This window comes from Tenebrio molitor, chromosome Y, assembly GCF_963966145.1.
Source record: "Tenebrio molitor chromosome Y, icTenMoli1.1, whole genome shotgun sequence".
NCBI classification, from domain to species: Eukaryota; Metazoa; Arthropoda; class Insecta; order Coleoptera; family Tenebrionidae; genus Tenebrio; species Tenebrio molitor.
In genome coordinates this window covers 1,217,482-1,230,975 of record NC_091056.1, presented here as the reverse complement: position 1 = coordinate 1,230,975, position 13,494 = coordinate 1,217,482, and the positions used below count along the sequence as shown (strand labels likewise).

At 36.9% G+C, this 13,494-nt stretch overlaps 1 protein-coding gene and 1 long non-coding RNA gene across 2 annotated transcripts in view; both read right to left on the bottom strand.

The window, feature by feature from the left end:
- LOC138140531 (uncharacterized) overlaps window positions 1-13,494 on the bottom strand; it is a 194,475-nt gene that overhangs the window by 79,591 nt on the left and 101,390 nt on the right. The window lies entirely within an intron of this gene.
- On the bottom strand, window positions 10,154-12,008 carry LOC138140541 (putative nuclease HARBI1). The gene has a single exon (XM_069061628.1). It carries the CDS (start codon window positions 11,832-11,834, stop codon window positions 10,746-10,748), a length of 1,089 nt encoding a protein of 362 aa, XP_068917729.1. The 5' UTR covers window positions 11,835-12,008; the 3' UTR covers window positions 10,154-10,745.

Below are 13,494 nucleotides of genomic sequence, written 5' to 3'. Positions count from 1 at the left end.
CAACACACATCTTACACAGCCCTTAGATGTTTGCTGTTTCCGACCCATTAAGGGAGCCTGGAGAAAACTTTTAAATGTGTGGAAATTGAAAAATAGAGGTCCCTTGCGGAAAGATGTGTTTCAGACGCTCTTGAGGCAAACGATGGAAAATGTAGAGGTTATTCAGGCAGAAACTTTCAAATCAGGATTCAAGGTAACTGGACTAATTCCCCTGAATCGAGACGCGGTGTTGAAAAAATTGCCACGGCAAGATGAAAAAAGCAGACAATAATACGGCTCCCAAAACAGCGAAAAGAGAGAAATTAAGGGTGCCTCCTGGAAAGAGCGTTGCGCACAGTGATGTTTCAGTAACTAAAAGTGTCCAAAAAAATTAATAACTGCGAAAGAAAAAGCAGAAACCTGACATTTTGCAAAAATACGTCGAGTCTGATAGCAGTCGTACTGTAGAATCTGAAGGCATGGACGACGCTGAGACAACTGAAAATAATGGAAACGCATTGATAGATCCCGAAATGTATGAGGTTGGAAAATGTTCTAAAGAGGTTGACAAAATCGAGATATTAGAAGTAGAACTGGAAAAAGCAAACGACTTTGACGATAAGGCAAATTATTCTGATTTACAACTGAATGATTTTATAATTGTTGAACTAAAATCAGCTAAGGGAAGAAGCCAGCGATTTATTGGAAAGATCATCCAGGAAAACCCATGTCGCGGTTCCTACGTCAAAGCCAGTTTAAAAATTTCTAATGCCTATGTTTTCCCACCAATTCCAGGTGAAGGAGATATAACAGAAGAAGAATTTGTGACCAGATTGCCAACTCCAACAATACTAAGAAGAGGGGCTTTGAAGTTAAATGAATCAATAATTCAGGGCTATTTTTAAATTACCTAACTTAGGTCTAATGGTACTTACATAATTAAATCGTTCCTAATTTCATTAGCTAGCCATAGCCGAACACATTTTTCGCCACATTTGCATGAGGCGAGCAAAAGTGGCACATTTACTCGTGGCGAGCAACGTCGAGCATTTTTACAACCGACACCATAAACATCCACGCCACTCCACGGAATTATCCGTCGTGCTAGTCCACCACGAGTAAATCGGCCTGTTTATGGAAGAATCTGACGATTTACGCGACGGATTTGCATGGCTCGTGGCTCTTTGGAAATTTCAAGAGGTCGCACGCCACGCCAACGGCATTTACACTTCACAATTCGAAGTGTGCGTAATAATTTCAAAATGTCTCAAATTAACAAGAAAATAAATTTAGTTATTATTACTACTGCTACTGCTCTAATGTACTATACAATTTTTGCAAATAATAATGGAAACAAAAAAGGAAACGACGTTTATGGCAAAAATAATGTTACAGTTGGCACGGTGCACGGTGTCTGGCCGACGGTAAAAATAAAATTATTAGATTAAAGTTAAAGTGCAAATTATTAACATGCCGACTGTATGTGCAACTTGCAGTGTTAGTTACAAGGATGATGAACGAGTCGCATGTGACATTTGTAAAATAGTGCAGCATGGAGTATGCCTAGGACTATCCAGAACTGAAATTTCAGTTCTAAGAAGTCCAAACAGAAGAATCAGCTTTTTCTGTCAAAATTGTAATTTGGTTGAGAGAGTTAGAAGCTTGAAAGATGAGTTACAAAGTCTGAAGAATGAGATTGATCAACTAAAAAGTGCAACAAAAACGAATGGTGAAAACATAGAGGTGAATGGTCTTATCGGTCAAGGCGCTCATATCTCCAACGAACAGCTGTTTGATGAGATGGAGGATAGGCAGCAACGTGCGTACAACATTATTATTAACAACTTGGAGGAGTCTCGTTGTGTTACTGCTGACGAAAGAAAGACGGATGATTTGAATAAAGTAATTACCCTAATCTCTTCAAATGGGATATCCAATGCCGACATTGTTCAGTGCGTAAGACTTGGTAAAGCCTCAAATACAAGGAAGCGCCCCCTCAAGGTAACTTTTACCTCGATCATTCACGCTCGCAACGTAGTCTTCAAGGTTAGAACAACAAATGGCATCTATATCAACAAAGACTTGACAAAGTATCAGCATAACATGGCCTACAATACCAGACTTGAATTCAAGACTCGAGTCAACAGTGGTGAGGCTAATATTAAACTTAAATACTTTAATGGAATCCCCAAAATCGTTCAATTCAATGACGGAAAAAACTAACTCAACCCAACAGTGGTCCTGTCCTTAAGCTATATTACCAGAATGTGCGTAGTCTTAAAAATAAGATTGATTCGTTTTATAATGCATCCAGTTCATCTACATATGATTTTATCTGTATTACGGAGTCTTGGCTGATAGATTCCATCTCCAGCTCGGAGTTTATTGATATCAACAAATATAGTGTCATCCGCCGTGATCGTGATTTAACTGCAACAGATTCTAGTAGGGGTGGTGGAGTTTTATTGGCGTATACTCTGGCAGTAGAAGAGGTTGATTTGTCTGATCTGCGTACTGTGGTTCCGCACATAGATATAATTGGCTGTAAATACAGATTCAACCAAGAGGATATATTCATTTTTGTCATTTATTTTCCTCGTACCCCGACTATCGTTGACCTGAACAGTGTGTGTGACTTTTTTGAAAATAATTATATTCATTGTAACAATTTAGTTATTGCTGGCGATTTTAATATACCTCGTGTCGATGAGATTCCTCCGGACAATGTAGCTGAGAGGTTAAAACAGGCAGTTAGTTTTTTGGGTTTGCAGCAGTGTAATGGTAACGTAACTGCAACAGCAAACTGCTTGATTTGTTTTTCTCCAATACTTCCTGCAAAGTGATCCGCGACTTCGATCCTCTTGTTTCTGAGGATGGCTATCACCCCGCATTGTCTGTAGATGTGATATTGGCATCCCGTGGTCAAAATGATTTCACCAATTCTGATTACAGCCATAGAGCATACAATTTTCGTAAAGCTGATTTCCCAACTCTCTATAAGGAAATACAGGCCATTGACTGGAGCCTGTTAAAAGATTTACCTACCGTTGATGCAATGGTGGACCAGTTTTATCATTTTTTGTTCGAAATCGTAGACAGGAATGTTCCGACCTGCAAGCCTAGTGGGAAGAATTATCCGCCGTGGTTTAATGCACATATCATAGCAACTCTCCGTGAAAAACATAAGGCGTGGAAGAAATACAAGGAATCAGGCTCGCAACTCCATCTTGCAAATTTTAAGCTATTAAGAACTACCTCCAAAAAAGATATCTCCAAAGCTCACTCTCAGTTTGTGTTAAATGTTCAGAACAATATTAAATCCAAGCCGAAGGATTTTTGGTCTTACGTCAATCTAAAGAAAGGGGGAACCAGAATTCCTGGCAGAATGTACTCTGAAAACACATTGTTAGATGATCCGCAGAATATTGTGGATGCATTTGCATCATATTTCAAATCTACTTTTGTACAATCGGATCCCTATTGCAATCATAACAACGTTGATGCTGCCTCGAGCTGTTTTCCCACAGTCAATATACTCAAGATCTCTGAGACCGATATTATTAGTGCCATAAATAGAATTCCGAATAAAATGACATCAGGTCCGGATGGACTTCCTGGCTTTTTGGTTAGGGACTGCCGATATGTTCTTGTTGAACCTCTGATGATAATCTTTAATGCTTCACTCGAGTCAGGTTGCTTCCCAAAAGAATGGAAGAAATCTAAGGTGTGCCCTGTTTTTAAATCTGGAAAACCCTCCAATATCTCTGACTATAGACCTATATCTTTGTCGTCGAATTTTTCCAAGATATTCGAAATTGTCTTGCATAGTTATATTTACTCCAGTGTCCGTAGCAGATTTTCTCCGCGCCAACATGGCTTTATTGACCGCCGTTCCACAATGTCAAATTTATTAACCTTCTCGCAATACGTCTCCGAATCCTTGGATACACAACAGCAGGTCGACACAATTTATACTGATTTCACTAAGGCCTTCGACCAGATCGATCATAATATTATCATCAAAAAACTGGATATGTTCGGCTTCAGTAATAAACTAATTGCATTCTTCGAGTCCTATCCTTCTGGCCGTCAACAGTATGTTCATTATCATGGGGTTTCTTCCTATCCTTACGCTACAAACTCTGGTGTTCCTCAAGGGTCGGTCCTGGGTCCCCTGATTTTTACTCTATTTATCAACGACCTTCCATCTGTTCTTGACTGCGAAGTTTTGTTGTATGCTGATGATGCCAAAATTTTTCAGACCATCAATTCTCTCTCTGATGCTGACAACTTACAAAGAAACCTGGACAGGCTTAACATCTGGTGTACCAGTAACAAATTAAATTTGAATCCCAGAAAGTGCAAAGTTATGACTTATTGTCGTAAAAAATCCGAAATACCCTTTGTCTACTCGATTGGTAATACTTCTTTGGAACGCTGTGAAACTGTTAAGGATCTTGGAGTACATTTTGATAGAGAATTGAGGTTCGACACCCACATTCATCATTTGACCTCCTCGTGTATGTTTACCCTGGGTTTTATCATACGAAACTGCCAGTTATTTAGAGACTGTGATTGCTTAAAATCGATATTTTCTGCACTTATTTTATCCAAACTGGAGTATGGGTCTCTAATTTGGTATCCAATCCAGCAATGTTACATAGCAGCGATTGAAAACATACAGCGTAAGTTCCTCAAGTATCTTTTCTTTAAAGAGCATAAATATTACCCGCCCATTGGTTATCGTAACGAGTTACTCTGGTCCGAATTCAATGTTTTGCCGCTAGGAATCATAAGAGATCTTACTGCCTTAACTGTGTTACACAAAATCATACACAACAAAATTGACTTATCAGATATTTTCAACAAAATCGATTTCTTGGTTCCTCGTATTGAAACGAGATTTCCTCTCACGTTTGCGTACACCACTCCTAGAACAAATGCGTTAGCCAGAAGTCCAATTATTCTAATGTGTAGTTTATACAATAGCATATGTGATGGCGTAGATATTTTCCGTAAAAATCCGATGTTGTTTAGAGATAGTGTTATTGGTATTCTCAATTATAAAGACTGATTCTGTAGGTAGTATTTTTAGATTATAGATTGACCTTGTTAGTAGACTATAGTTTCGTTTATTTTCTTTCAAATGTTATTAATTATCAATTATTTGGTTAGTTTCATGTTCTTTTGTTATATGTATTAAGCTGTTATGTATTTTTTTCCTCTTTGTATTTGTGTCCTATAAAGGGTTGTTTTGTACAACTGTTGGGCTAATAAAGAATAATAATAATAATAATAATGGTTACGTGAAAGGGAGAAATATAGTGACATAGAATTGCGCGTTAATGAACATGACGATCTTTGTTAGTCATTTTTGCTGCACTACCGATATTGTTATAAATACCAATCGATTTTTAACGCCATGCAAACGTGTGCGTTTATTTTGTAAAAATATGGCATGCAAGTCGTCGGATGTGGCGCGTCAAGTCTGCATAAACGCACAGTTTTATCCGTCATTTTTGCTCGCCGCATGCAAATGTGGCGAAAAATGTGTTCGTCTATGGCTAGCTATTACCTACACCAACAGTGACCAACCCGCGGCACGCGTGGCACTATTGGCACGCAGTCATAATCTTATCGTAATACCTACGCGAAGTAAAACCTTTTTTCCAGTTATTTGATTCAGATGACTTAGTAGGGCAGGGGTACATATGCATTATCTTTCAGAAGAATGAAAAAGAAATGAAAAAGGGGCACCTCACATATTTTTAGTCAAATAAAGTGGTACTCGAGAACAAAAAGGTTGGCCACGGTTGACCTACACCAAAGAATTTGCTATTATGTTTATTCTTTATTGTTCAAATACAATTTGATATTATTTGAACCTTCTTAGAGTTTTTCCGGTAAAATACCTACCCAAATCATAACACCTCATCATGAATTATCTTTAAAAAACATAAAATATGTCCCAAGTCACCTCTCTCTTCTATGACTTGAAAAACACACCCAAATTAACACGAATCCCAAGCCACCCAAAGTGGTGGGTGACTTGGGACAAGGGTATTTTATTTTCTTTATTTAACAAAGCGACTTTAACGCATTTTGATTATGCCAACCGATATTCCTGATCATTTGGCATGATCTGCAATTTTTTAAAGTTGAAAAAGTTTCACGGTTTTTTTAAAAAATCATAAGTTGAAAGTCAAAATCGTCCCAAGTCACCCACATCTACGGTGGTGCTTCAAGAAAATTTTGTGAAGTGGATGGCAAAGGCACTTCAATTTCCTCAATATTGTTTTTTTAATTATACCAATTTTTTTAAAAGAATATTTCTATATTTTTTATAAATAGTCTCATCATACTTGAAATTTTCATTTAGAGAGCATTTTTTCTTTGTAGGTAAGTCAATAATGTGCTTAGTGATTGATTACATTACTGACTTACCTACAAAAAAAGATGTTCTCTAAATGAAAATTTCAAGTAACCAATTGAAAATAGGTAAATTGAATATTGATTCAACTTACCTATTTTTGATTCTATTTTCTATTTTCCCTATGACTGATTTTTTGTAATAGGTGTGGTGGAAAATTGAAAATTGATACTACAGCATATTTTTGTAACTTTGAATTTCCTTTTATTTTATTCTCATTTTCTTTAAAATGGTCGCTACATAGTGTAGATACAACTTTTTGATGTAATAATATTCTCCCTGCGAGTAGCTATTATCCATTTTTTCCTTAAATTCGAATCTGTTGGAAAAATGCCGTCATAATTTGTGATTATTTTTATTCTTAGTTATAACACAAAAAAAAAATTATTTTGCGTATATTTACCGTTATTAATCTTATACACTTTTTCTTAGCCGTGAAAAGACACGTTTGAATTTTTTGAGGCACGATTGGTAGACTTATAAGCTGCGCAAAACTACACCACATTTAAGAAAGAATTTTTAACAGTTTTTACAAATAACAACACAAATAGCACGAAATACAATTATAGAGAATCACAATAACGTTGAGTGAAACCGTAACATTCCGTGTAAAGTAGGGTGAATATCCCAGAGAATGAACACTGACCAGTAAATGAACGAAAGTCTGGTTTTTCGTTGAAAATAAGAAATCAGTAGCTTTTAAATAGTTCGCGCATGCTTTTGGCAAAAGTAACGCTTGCACAGTATTTTGTTCATTCATTAGATTAATATTAACATCCTGTGCTTTGTGGAAATTCGTCAGAAGTGGTGTGGGTAAGCAGCCGAAAGGCTGGGAGCCATTTTGTTTCAGGTAAGTTAGATATACTTATCTAGAAAACCATATTTTAAAACCAAATTAGAAGAAAATAATGAAACCTAGAGTAAGTAAAGTAAATTGAACAAATCAACAATTTGTGCAGAAACAGGTTGATTTTTCATGTAAATTTGCAATATTATGCCACGTTCAATAACTGGTTCCAAACAATGGGTGATATCTAGTAAATGAACGCCATGTTCATTCACTGGGTTTTTGCGTTTTTTATGAAAACAAGCGCAAATCTGCCTTATGTATTTCTGCTTATAGGGTTATCTTTTAACAAAATTATTTTCAACGTCAATTGTAGTCAGCCAGTTAATGAACGCCGCTTAGATCTAGTTCAATCACTGAACAAGATGTGTTCATTAACTGGAATTTTATATTTGGACCTAATAGTTTTTAATAAAATTAATTGATATTAATTAAAGTATTTATTTAAGCATCTTATTTTAGATGTTCGAAAACTACCTCCGAAAGCTGTCAAAAAATACTGTCGATTCCGTTATGGAGAGGATGTACTTGCTAAAGCCATCCAAGATGTAAAAGACGGCATTGAATCTTTGAATTCGGCTTCAAAAAAATATAACAGTCCGAAGTCAACACTTCATTATAAAATTAACGCGAAAACTCCTAACATTAGGAAAATGGGTCCTAAACCAGTATTAGATGAATTCGAAGAAAGCCGTTTGGAACAGTGGATACTTGCAAAAGCCAAATTGGGATTTCCGATGCATCCATCCGAAGTAAAAGACGCTGTATAGAAGATTTTGACAGAAACTAATAGGCCAAATCCTTTTAAAAACAATAGGCCTGGAGAAAAATGGCTTAAATTATTTTGTCAAACGTAATACTGAAATTATTTCCAAGTCGCGTTCTGCGGTAACTGAAACTGCTATCAGAAAATGGTTTCAGGACTTGAAACAATACTTGTTGGAACACGATCTTCTAGACACGATGGAGCACCACCCTCGGATATAAACGCAGACGAAACTGAAGTAAGGACTTGCGTAAAATCAGGGCTGGTGTTGGGACCGACCTCAAAACATTTCAAAAATTTGTATGAGATCTCATCTGGAAACGAAAAAGAATTAATTACTGTGTTGTGTACTTACAGCGCTTTCGGAATTGCAGCCCCACCCATGGTGCTTCTTCCGTACAAAAAAATTCCCAAGAAGCTGGCTTTAGGCTGACATTAGGTTGTGGAAAAATTGACCATACAATTTCCTCGTTTGTTGAAATTCTTAAATTGTAGGGGTAACAATAATTTCATGAAATGGTGATTGTGCTTTCACAATAACACATTATGAACAAAAAAAAAAGGTTTTATTTAATTAGGCGAAAAAGCAGGAGCTTTGAAGTTTTTACTGGTACTAAATACAGAGCTGCAAGGAGGAGATGCATAATTGCTGAAGACGATGGTAAGCATTAAGGCTAATCGGGATGACCAAGTGTGCGAGAGAGATAAAGATATCGGAAAAGTATTTAGTGTTTTTTAAAGAAACGGTATGACCGATTTTCAATTTTTAAACTGCAAGTGTCATAAAATGTTACTTCAAAATGCGGCAACTTTTTACTTTTTTTATTTTTGATTCCATTCAAAAAAAAATATTTTTTTCTTCGTTATTAAAAAAAAAAATAAAAATCTGCTCAACGGCGCATGTGGGGGCCAACTTCTTAATGGCAAATCTTTTTTTATTTTTAAATTTTGACAAAAAATAACGCCCAAAACAGAAATATACGTTTTTCTTTGACAATCACATACCGACAATATTAAGTGTACAATAAAGATAAGATTGCACTCTTGCATAGGAAAAAAAAAGTGGAAATACAGGGTCATTACAAATGATTGTAGCCGAAGCAAGCCATTCCTATTATATGTTATGAAATTTTTGCCGCATCACTGTGAACTGTCAATTTTTGTCACTCTCATGGGCCAATTTCAAGTTAGCGATGCAAACTGCAGTTGTAGCGCAAATATTTGCAATTCTCTTGCAACGGAATTTACAACCCAATTTCAAGTTCAAACTGCCCGGGGAGGCAGTGCAGTTGCAAATTTGCTCTCGATCACGTGACAACTGTCATTAATTTTGCGGTGCGCGAATTAAATTTAAAAATTTCAAAACCAAACGAAGAAATATAATGGAAAATAAAGCGTAAGTACAAAATGTTTTTAATTTATTTATCGCAGATGTGTAAAACGACACATTTTAGGGTTAAGAAAAGGTCAAAAAATTTTAAAGTGGAAGAAACGGCTGTGCTTGTCGAAGAAGTCGAGAAGCGAAGGGCTCTATTGTTTGGTCCTCTCAAGGGTCCGAATTTAACTCAATTCCACCGGGACAGAGGATGGCAGCAGGTGGTAGACGCTGTCGCTCCCACAGTACGGACGGCAGCAGAATTGCGGAGTAAATTTAAGGACCTGAAGACAAGGGCCAAACATAGAGTCAACGCGGTTAAGCGAGAGGGCCGAAAAACTTGGGGCGGTCAAAATGAAGCCAATACACCCCTTTCTGCTATCGATGCCAAACTTTCCCAATTTATTGGTACCGATAGCATTGAGGGGATTGCTGGTGGAGTTGACCCCTTCAGGCGTCAAGGTAGGGTCACATAAGTAATATTTTTTGCACTTTTTATCATTCTACTTACAGTAATCAATCCCGGTCCTTCGACGAGCATAGCTCACATTCCAGATGTGATTATATTTGGTATGTATGCAATAATTGATATTTTCAGTTTCAGATATTTTTTTACTGTTTTTCCACTCGTTTTTTATGTAAAACAATTAAATAATAGTACTGAATATAATTTAGAACCCATTCCCGAAAGGCCACCCTTTGTAGATCTTCCGTCCTCATCCCTTAACCCGGTCGATACAAATGAAGGTATGTACATTTCGAACTACATGTTTTATTGATACACAAAAAATTAAATCACCAATAACATTCAGTCATAAACACATTCTTTATAAACATACGAAAACAATTTGGAATTAACAAAAATATTATGAACATAAAAAAAATAATTATAAATCTGTTTAATCGGCCAGATCCCAATCCTGTAGTACCTCCATCTTCTACACCAATCCTAAAACCACCCCCACTTCCCAGACGAGGCAAAAAAAGGACGATCGAGGCGGTACTAAAAGAAGCCGAGGAAACGACATGCTTGCAAAGAGAAACCAACCAAATCTTAGGAGAGTTGGTTTCTGAAATGCGACAAGCGCGGTCCGACCTCAACAGTCGTTTAGACCAATTAATAAATTTAAAAAAATTGAAACTTGAATTATTACAAGAGGGCATAGAACTCAAAAGAAAAAAATTAAATATAAATTAAAAATATATTGTTGCTGTTTTATTTTAATGATTAATAAATGAAAATTATTAATCATTTGGTGTTTTTTTGTACAAGAGCTTTTACTTTATGCAACTGAATATGCATCTGAAAAAAAAAATTGAAAGCATAAAACACATCAAAAAACCTAGATTATCGAGTGAAGTGTCTTGCAATGAGATCTCTACGAATGTCCATATAATTCCCAGGGATGGCCCCATGACAAGGTTGTAAGTCGTCAGGGAGAGGATGATCTTCGAAATCATCCACATCTAAATTGTACTGAATGCAAATATTATGCAGCACACAACAAGCAGCAATTATTTGACAGACCTTACCGGGTTCATAAGCAAGTGGACGGTCTAGAACACGCCAACGACTCTTTAAAACACCATTTGTTCTTTCAATTGGGTTTCTGGTGGAAATGTGCACAGAATTGTACAAATGTTCTGCCGGTGATGTTGCATTTGCCACTGGTGTCATAATCCACGGTTCCTGGGGGTACCCGGAGTCCGCAACTAACCAACCTTCAGGAAAAGTACCACCCTCTTCAAATGCATTCCGTACAGCTGAATTTCGCCAGATGTATGAATCATGATTTGAACCTGGGAACTCGGCAAAAACATTGTAAATTTTCAAATCTGGTCCCGCAATTAATTGAACATTGATCGAATGGTAGAGATGTCTGTTAAAATATTGTTCCGGGGCATTGCTGGGTGCTTGCACTCTACAATGTGTACAATCGATTACTCCCAGTACATTTGGAAATCCAACTCCATGCTGGGTCAACCCTAGTTGGTAAAATGCCTGTTTAACTTCGGTGAATTCTCTGGCAGTTGGAAAACGAATAAACTGCTGCGAGACGGCTACTAGAGCGCTAGTCACTTCACTGATCGCGTTTGAAACAGCTGATTGTGAAATTCTTGAACTACCTCCAACTAACCATTGAAATCCACCCGAAGCATAAAACTGCAATGCAACATATAATTTATGCGTAGGTGTGAGATGTTCGTAACGTCCTCGCCTTGTATTTCGTTCCAAACTTGGTGTTAGAACTTCCAGCACATAATTGAAAACACGACGGTCCAGGCGTGTTTTCTGGAAGAGATTTCTCTCCGACATCTCCTGAATACTAAAAGGTATTCTTGCTAACCTTTGTTCTTCTTCGTCACTGTCGCTATCACCACGATTAACTAATTCATCCACAACTAAAGCGGCCAAGACCTGCCTAGCTGCAGCCATTTTCGCGGTGTAAAAATGACAGAACAGAATGCAACTGCTTACAACCGTCCAATAGGTAGTTGCAAATAGCAGATGCAAATCGCGCGACAATTCGAACTTGAAATCGGTTGTAAATTTATTTGCAACGTTGCCATGGGAAACGTAGTTTGTCCCGGTTGTAACTCGACTTGAAATTGGCCCATCAGCCGGTAATTATGTTGATAAGCACTGCACTATTACTTGTTACTTATTGTTACTTATTACTTATAGTAATATCCGAATAATGAATGTACTCCGGCAAAATTGCCATGCCGCCGGGTGGTGGAGGGTTAAGGAAATTAAATCATTTTTTGTAGTGGGGTACTGTTCCATTAAGAAAATGCTGGTGATAAAGGCGAATAGCTGGCTGTGTATTCTTGCCACACTCAAAATACGCTTGTAGCATGTTGGTCATTTCATTTTTACTCGAAAGTTATGACAAATGCAATTTTTTACAGTCTAATAACTTGTCAAATTACTTGCGTAACAACTGCTCCAGCTGACAGGTTGCACAAAGTAACTAGATTTTTTAAAAATATATATTATAACGCTCTTCTAAGGACCGAAGAAAAAAGCGCTATAGCCGGGAAAGCGCTATAGCCGGGAAAGCGCTATTACCGGGAAAACCTTGCCGGGCCCTTTCTTACAAAATCGGAGCACTTATCGGAATGTTAGAGCTCCTGACCTGGGTGAACCAATTTTTTAGTTTCCACCTCTTCATATTACGCGTATTGTATTTTTTTCCGGCTGGTTCCTTCATGGACTGAAACAAATTCACTTCTTTTTTTTTTAATATCGTACGTAAAATTGATGCATTTATATTCTTGGATGTAGTAATAGTTATTTTTGTAATTTGCCTCCATTTTGATTCTCTAATAGACATATTAACGAACGCAACGTCATCATCTGCGATGTCCTTATAGCCATTAATTCACGGAACATTTTACGAAAATTTTTAAGTTGGTAAAGCTTGATGCGGAATTATCTTGTCATGCGTGTCAGTTTAAATTACAAAATGTATCAAAAATTATTTATCAGGATTTATCAGGCAGCAAATTCGCGACCGTATTTTTGGCAATTTCACGTATTTCAGCGGGCGTACATAGGTACTATGGCGGACAAATTCCAAAAAATAGTATAAAAAAAGCCAAATTTACACAAGAACGAGTTGAATACAAGGTTTTTTTGTTCGACGAGCCTCTTAAAGGCTCCAAATCGCCTAAAATCATTAAAATTAACTTGACGTTTCGTTTTGACAAGTTGTGATATTTATCGAAATCCGTTTACACAGGAGAAAATTCTCAAATTCTGACAGTGTCGAACAAAAAAATCTTTTTGATTCAGTGTAAATCGATCAAACTCTTTTGTTAATTAATTTTTTTCATTGAAAATGATTTTCACGACATTTTATACACAAGTGGAATATTCGTGAAAACATTTTGTTCGGGAGAGAAAATTCCTAGAAATTTATTTTCGCAAAATCCATTTGTATTGTTTCTTTCCTGGTTTTAATTTACGTAATTTTACACCTTCCATCGGAGCGTTATAACCGGGAAATTGGAGTGTTACAACGAATAAAACAGTTCTTCCATGTTGGAATGTCCACCACCAATAGAGATAATTCCCCATACAGCACTATCGA

Excerpts from the sequence above, each read along its gene's own strand:
- LOC138140541 (XM_069061628.1), bottom strand. The coding sequence starts at position 11,834 with ATGGCTGCAGCTAGGCAGGTCTTGGCCGCTTTAGTTGTGGATGAATTA.